This window comes from Colossoma macropomum, unplaced genomic scaffold (genome assembly GCF_904425465.1).
Source record: "Colossoma macropomum unplaced genomic scaffold, Colossoma_macropomum, whole genome shotgun sequence".
In the NCBI taxonomy this organism is placed as follows: Eukaryota; Metazoa; Chordata; class Actinopteri; order Characiformes; family Serrasalmidae; genus Colossoma; species Colossoma macropomum.
Genome location: NW_023495565.1, coordinates 229841 through 237518, shown reverse-complemented (window position 1 = coordinate 237518; position 7678 = coordinate 229841). Strand labels below are relative to the sequence as shown.

The following is a 7678-nucleotide window of genomic DNA, read 5'->3' as shown; positions in this document are numbered from 1 at the left end:
ACGCAAACATAGATTGGGGCCACCACTCCAAGCATGTAGCTCATAATACTAATGCTGCATCACTCACTGCAGAGTTCTAAACTGCCCCTGGAAGAAACATCAGCACAAGAACTGTGCATTAGGAGCTTCAAGAAATAGGTTTCCATGGTTGAGCAGCTGCACGTAAGCCTGAGATCACTAAGCACAATGCCAAGCATTAGCTGCAGTGGTGTACTCTGGAGCAGTGGAAACATGTTCCGTGGAGTGATCAATCACACTTCACTATCTGGCAGTCTGTACACACTGTTAAGGAGAGCTGAGGTTTTTAAATGATGTAGAAAGAAAAACGACAAAAATGGAGGTACAAGATTTTGTTCTGGCAGCGATGAAATGTGCAAAACTCTGCTCTTTTCTTCATCCTGTTCATGCAAAATGTACATGTGACACTTTTTTGTTCTTTTCCATAACTTTTAGCACCTTCATACTTACTGCCTTGCACAGGATCCATTTGAAATATATAGTGGAAATATATACGAGGAACTTCCCTTTTTTGCTAAACTCATAAACAAATATCAGTACAATGATCTCTTAATATGCTCTGCACTGATAAGAAGACTGCCTGGAAACAAACACGGATACAGGCACTTTTTATGACTCCTCCATCATAAATGCCTATGTCTGCTGATATGCCCGCTAAGCTAATTTACAGAAGGACGTGCAGCACTTTTCCATGGTGATGGGGCCAAGCATGGGATGTTCTAAAGTGGGGATGAGGTATAAAAACCCAAGAGAAGAGGTCAAACCACCAAACCGTGGGATAGAGAGAGTCAAACAAATCCATCCACTCTAACAGGTCAGTTTGTCACTTTGAATATATTATGGGATCATGCTTAGAAATGTGAAGATGATATAGGCTGATATAAACTGGATAATTGCATTTATGCTGTATATGAACCTTTATCTTTAAGAGGGTATGTTGTCAGCATAACCTTTTGGGAGCAGTAACCAAATGCTCTTTCTCAGGAAAAATCATTGTCATGCGAGGAAGGAACACTAAGGCATACATTTTAGGGCTGAGTTATTGCAAAGGTTTGGTCAAATGACATGTTTTGTTGACTTTCTAAGTACACATCCTCTACAGCAGAGACAGTGAGAGAGATGTGAGCTGGTTAGAGAGTGAGCTGTTAGAGAAAGACTCTACTTATGTAAGGTGTGTCTGTGGCTCACAACAGCTGGAAAATAAAGCACCACGATTTGTGCAAAAGCAGAGTGTCTTTCAATGGTGGTGAGCAGACATTTTTCTGCTGATTGTAGTACAATTTCTGAGCTGAGTTTATCATATTGGGAAAAAATAAAACATCAGATGTAAAATGTGCCTTAACTTTTACAAAGGCCAATATTTTAATATATATTTTTCCAAAATATGTTGAATTTATTATGTATTAAAATGTGCAGAACTGAGTAGAGGATGTGTGACTTATTTTTCCTTAGAACAAAACATGGAATTTGACCAGGGCCACCCAAACCCAAAGATTTGATTATTTTCAATAAATTAAGCACCAGGCCTTTTTTCAAGAACACGAATTCATCAACAGGCCTGAACGCTGAATGTAGTGTGCTAGATTGCCAGTTCACAAGCTCTGCTTTATTAGGTTTAATTACTCCACTAAAAAGACACATTAAGACAACTGTGAGTAATGTGCAATATAAATGGATTGCAGCTCTTGTGATTTGAAAATTGAAATTTTTGAATTGTATTTTAGATATAAAAGTTGTTCAACCCTAGTAAATTTCCTATTTTATTTGTTATGCATTCTTATTACCATGTTTTTGGCTGCTCATCCCAGGACCCACTTCATTTCGGAGCCATGTCTGGAAATCTGTACATCTTTTCAATTCTACTTGGAACAGGTTTGAAACACATACTCACCTGCATCCATCAAATTTAGGTGGTTTAGCCAGTTTGTTTATCCATGTTCGTTGAGACACTGTTATTGGGTAACAGCAACTAGTTATTATAGTGGCATATGTTGTATTTATGGCTCAACAGTTATCAAGCATCTCAGAGTAAGAACATAAATCTAAGATCAAGTCTCTTGTTTTTTCATTTTACTTTATAACCTTATATATTATAGGTATAATCTGGCCCCGGAATCAACATTACTCCTTTGACAAGTTTGATATACACTGACTGGCCACTTCATTAAATTCACCTGCTTGTATCTACACTCATTGTTCATTTTATCAGCTCCACTTACCATATATGAGTACTTTGTAGTTCTACAATTACAGATTGTAGTCCACCCTTTTTCTCTGCTCTTCAAAGGTCAGTTCCCCCCACAGATGATCAAAGAACAGGTAGTATATAGGTGGTGGATCATTCTCAGCACTGCAGTGACACTGATGTTGTGTTGGCGTGTTAGTGTGTGTTGCACTGGTACAAGTGGATCAAACACTGGAGTGTCCACTCACTGTCTATTCTATTAAACACTCCTACCTTGTTGGTCCACCTTGTAGAGGTAAAGTCAGAGATGATAGCTCATCTGTTGTGGCACAGTTTGTGTTGGTCATCCTGTAGTCCTTCATAGGTCGCTGTTAGTTGGATATTTTTGGTTGGTGGACTATTTTCAGTCGAGCAGTGACACTGAGGTGTTTTAAAAACTCCAGCAGCACTGCATTGCCTGATCCACTTGTACCAGCGCAACACACACTAACACACCACCACCACATCAGTGTCATTGCAGTGCTGAGAATGACTCACCACCCAAATAATATTTGCTCTTTGTTTAGGGTCCTGACCATTGAAGAACAAGGTGAAGAGGAGCTAAAAAAGTATGCAGAGAAACAGATGGACTACAGTCTGTAATTGTAGAACTACAAAGTGCTCCTATATGGTAAATGGAGCTGAAAACATGGACAATGAGTGTAGATACAATGGAGTTGTACTTAATGAAGTGGCTGGTCAGTGTATGTCTGCAATTACCTAGTTCAGCTGATTAATCAATAAAACTGATTTATTCATTAAAGTCAGTGCAAATGCTGTTACACTTTGAATAAATGTTTACGTGTAGCCTTAAAGGGTAATTTCACTAAATTTTTACATTTCTGCATTAAGCAATCATTAAGATGTAAACAAATAAGCAGTGTTTGTTTGATGTGTAATGCTGCATTGAAAAGAAACTTAGTGACTCTAATTTCTTTACAGTGGTGATAGAAACCAGGGGTTGCAATATCTACAACACAAATATAACCATTTTATTTACTTTTTGTTTATCTAAAACAGTCACTAAACCTACAAGTGACTTACAAGTGTTTGCCTACTGAGTAGCATATAAATGTATGATACAAGTTATCCAATTATGTTATGTTTGTAGTATTTGGTAACATTCTAAATTGTTAATTTATAATCCATAACACCAAAGTAAGGCCTAAGTGTTCAGCACACAGTGGAATATAAGGATCCCCCAACTACAAGCACACAGTTTAGGCCAAAACTTTGTCTCAAAACTATCCTAAAACAATCCTTCAGGCATCAGGCAGCATATACGTCACCATTTCATCTAATAACTTTCTTTGAGGGAGGTTTTAGAGGCATTAAACTCTTTGGATGTCTGGCTACTATCACCATCACCATCAGAATATTTAATCAAAAATTGGTGGAATCCCCTTTTTAGAGCGCAGTCAGCAAAGAGCATATGGCAAACAAAACCTCATTTTCTTTAGTTCACATATATGATACTTGTTCATGAATTTACCATCTGAGAAACTGTTAAATGTGATGTCTTTGCCTTTTTGGTGTATTTTCCTTTTACAGAAAACACAATTCTACAAGCTGTTAGGATTTGCTAGTTGATATAATGTAGTATCGAGCAAATATCCAGCTCTGCTCGAATAGCCACGCCTACTCACTAGTCTTCATACTTTCTCAGTTGCCCTTTTACCATTTTACATGTAGATGCAAATACTTTCTAATCTGACATATTAGCATCTTTCCATGAAAATGAATTAGGAACAGCTATGAATTCTTACTAGTGAGATTTTTGACTTTTTGCTAGGATTTGATTTTTTCATGTCAAATTTCTTTTTTTTTAACTAGTATTAATTACAGTTTACTTATTCCATTTGAATTTCTGTTATGAAGAAAAAGCATCTTGCCACAGTGTATAAAGGAAAATGCAAAACAATGATGTAATGCAACTTATCTATAATACTAGACCATGTTAGTGACCGGTTCAGCTGCCTTGCTGTTGATTTGGAGGGGGAATTTCACAGATTTTTCTGCATAATCAAATCTGTCTTTTAGAGGAAAATTATTACATGTAATGGGAACAGATACATTGACTGATGTCTAAGACTTTGTTTTCTGATAGTTTTGAGATGGGTTTTTTGTCTAAAATGTATTGTTTTATATCATTTATTGTGGAGAGGTACATGCTGAGTGTAGTAAGGCTAAATGGTCCCTAAAGTAACCTTAAAAATGTAACATAATGAGGGAAAATATAATAAATGAGTAGGAATTTTGTGCCAAAAGTTGCAGAAAATGCCACATTTAAGCTTGTTCCTTGTAGAGGAGCTTATTTTCACTTGAAAAAAACAATAAAACATACTTTTAACTGGGATTGTTCAAACTGTTGCATATAACTGTATGTAAAAAATGACTGAAAGCAATGAGAAAGTGTTAATACATTAACTAAAGGACGCTTCTGATTTTTTCGCCAAAGTAACTGAAAATTAACTTGATCCCAGTTTTGATCAATCTTTTAGCTATCAAGAAAAGTTTTAATCCTGTATGAATCTGCAATGTCTGTAGTTCTTATAGTCTGACTGTAATAATTGTGGAGTGAATTGCATTCTGTCATCTGGAGCTCTCTAGTCCTGTCAGAATCCACCACTTGGAATAGCATAACCTGCAAACAGACACAGCCTTTGGTCATGTTGTTATAGCTGTCACATGGCACTGATATCTGCATCCAGGCTGTGGGAAATTTTACAAATTAGTTATCCCATGTATTGTTGAGTTAAAGGTCAAATTTCAGATATTTTTCACACTTTCTGTGTAATTCAATCATTATGATGTTAAAAAAAAAAGACATTTAGAGTGATTTGAGGTGATTTCTGCTGTTCTAAAGAAGCGCACCAACAGAGTTGTTCACAGCAGTGGTGATAAAACCACAAATCCAAAGCATTTACTGCAAAAAAGGGTTATGAATATTGCTTTACAAAAAGCTTTTGGCCTAAAACAGATTTTTATAAGACATGCAGGATAGAAAGGCAAAATAGCGCCCAAAGAAAACCTAATTTTTCAGACTTACCACATATAAACTCAGGACATGTGTGGGTTCACTGGCCATTTTGGATAGTAAATGAAATGGCCACATGTGCATTATGGACATCACAATCTCTGGTTGCCTATCACCACCACTCTAGTAACAATGAACCATTCTTACATCAAACCACACATGATTTTGTTAACATCTCAACAGTTGAATTATGCAGAAACTCTGGTAGAAGTACTTCAGTCAGTTCATTTTTATACTGTTACTTTCAGCAATTTTCCATGGAACAGAAGAAACCACTGTGGCGTCATCCATCTCAGCAGTTACAGTAGCCAGCAGCCTAGCTTCAATGACTGATCCCACTTCTTCCGCTGCTACAGCTACTGCTACTGCTGGAACAGCTGAAACTGCGACCGCTGGAACAGATTCAGTCACCTCCACTTCTATAGACATCAGCACAGAGGCAGCCCAGAGCAACTCCACCAACCCTGACGGGGGGTCAGAGGAAGCAGGTAATGGTCTAACCCCAGCTGAGGCTGCAGGAGTGGCGGTGGGGACCATCGCTGGGGTTGCTGCACTAGGTGAGGCATCAAATCTCACATGCACAGGGTACTAACAGGGTCTGCATACTTACACTACTGTTCAACATGTCTGGAACACAGATGTCATATTAATGAGAAAAAGTGAATCATAATTTATTATTATTATTATTATTTTTAATCATTTTATTTTTTATACACACTGGCAACCAATAGAAGTGGTTCAAAATTACAATGGGAATTATTTTATAGATTTTTTTAAGTTATCCAGATGAACACTGTGTTAATTCAACAATATGGTTGCATCAAGCATTTTTCAACCACATCTCAATCTGATTCATCTGTATCACATGGTCAGTTAACATGTTTAAGTGTTTCCCCTTATTAAGAAAACCTGTTGGTCTGAAACAAACTTATAAGCTAGTGGGTGCTGAAGGAGCTGCCCATTGGCTTATATTATTACTGTGTTTTGAGTCAATAGGTTTAATGTTCTTTCCTAAGTACAAGGAATTTACTGTCCATGGTAATGGACCCTGTGCTACAGATGTGACAGATAGAGATTAGGTTGAACCTCGCTGGAGTAATGCTTTAATTCAGCATTGTTAGTGGTCATTTAGGCCTGGGGATTTTACTGTGTAGGATGAAACACAGACGTGTTGCGTTTGGCAGCCCGTACACCAGAGTTTTATGACACCAATAAAGTGCAATATCCTGAGAGCGTGGTGGCTTGGATGACTTTGTTGAACCCTAAATGACAAACAAAAACTAATGCACAGTTTATTACACCTTTCCAGTAAGCAAACACATTCAAACTCCATTCAAATGACCATCTTTACAGGGAAGAAGCAGAGGTTCCAATCACCTACAATCATCAAACTAGTGACTATACATCATATTTGATCAGTGAAAGTCTGTTCTTCTGTATCACTGTTTTCTCTCTCTCTCTCTCTCTCTCTCTCTCTAGGTGGAGGGATATTTGCTGGTTTAAAGTTCAGTGGAAAACTGGGCTAGCCTCACAGCTTCCCCCTCATATTCTTCAGCCTTAAGACTGGAAGAGCAGTCACTGTGCCACAGAAGAGTGATGGAGCAAGTGGAAAAAAGTACACAGCCCAGTACACCAAACACACACTTTACTATCAATTTTAATACAAATTATGGAGGCATTTTAGAATTTTATGGAGGTAGATTTTTTCCCGCAAATTTTAACCATTGAACAACACTAATTATTTTAACAAAAGTTTTTAACAAAAGTAATAAAGAAATAATATCCTAAACGTTGTTTCAAATATATGGTGGTAATGTATGCAATTTCTTCCGCCAGAAAAAGTTGTTCCGGCAGTTTAGAGTAAAGCAGCCAGTGCTGTTGCTTAGCAATAAGTGGTGAGTGCAATGATAGAGGTATGGTAACTAAAACAAGCTGTTATCATATACAACAACACTTTTCGACCAATCAGATTGTGTCAGAACTGTTATGAGATTAGATAGCAGATGTCAGCAAACTTGATGTATTTCGTATTCTGGAAAAATGAGACATCCATGTATCAAAGACCATATGTCAATGTTTTTAATAATCCCTTTATTTACTGTATTGCACTTTTTTATATTAAAAAGATATGTTGTATATCTGTTGTCCGTTTCTATCCACATTAATTTGAATCGCGTGCTCTCTTTCTGCTGGACTTTGATATGATCAATATGAGACCAGCAGGACAGCCGGGGGTTTATGATATGTCTATCAGCAGCGGTTTTGTGTATGTAGCTAATGGGAACGAGAGAGATCATGACAGCAGTAGAGATATGACTGCGTGTGTGCACATTAGCAATAATGTGAGTTTAGCATTACATAAGAACAAATTTAACAACATATAAATGTGGGACAGGATA

At 37.2% G+C, this 7678-nt stretch overlaps 1 protein-coding gene across 1 annotated transcript; it reads left to right on the top strand.

The window, feature by feature from the left end:
- Positions 1–696: 696 nt before the first annotated feature.
- Positions 697–7415, top strand: LOC118802417 (GPI-anchored protein 53-like). The gene is made up of 4 exons (XM_036562959.1): positions 697–832; positions 1827–1890; positions 5528–5836; positions 6759–7415. Exons 2-4 carry the CDS (start codon positions 1848–1850, stop codon positions 6803–6805), a joined length of 399 nt encoding a protein of 132 aa, XP_036418852.1. The 5' UTR covers positions 697–832; positions 1827–1847; the 3' UTR covers positions 6806–7415.
- The last annotated feature ends 263 nt before the right edge of the window (positions 7416–7678 follow it).

Excerpts from the sequence above, each read along its gene's own strand:
- LOC118802417 (XM_036562959.1), top strand. The coding sequence starts at position 1,848 with ATGTCTGGAAATCTGTACATCTTTTCAATTCTACTTGGAACAG. Across the intron at positions 1,891-5,527 it reads TTCAATTCTACTTGGAACAG|CAATTTTCCATGGAACAGAA; the intron begins GTTTGAAACACA and ends TGTTACTTTCAG. Across the intron at positions 5,837-6,758 it reads CGCTGGGGTTGCTGCACTAG|GTGGAGGGATATTTGCTGGT; the intron begins GTGAGGCATCAA and ends CTCTCTCTCTAG.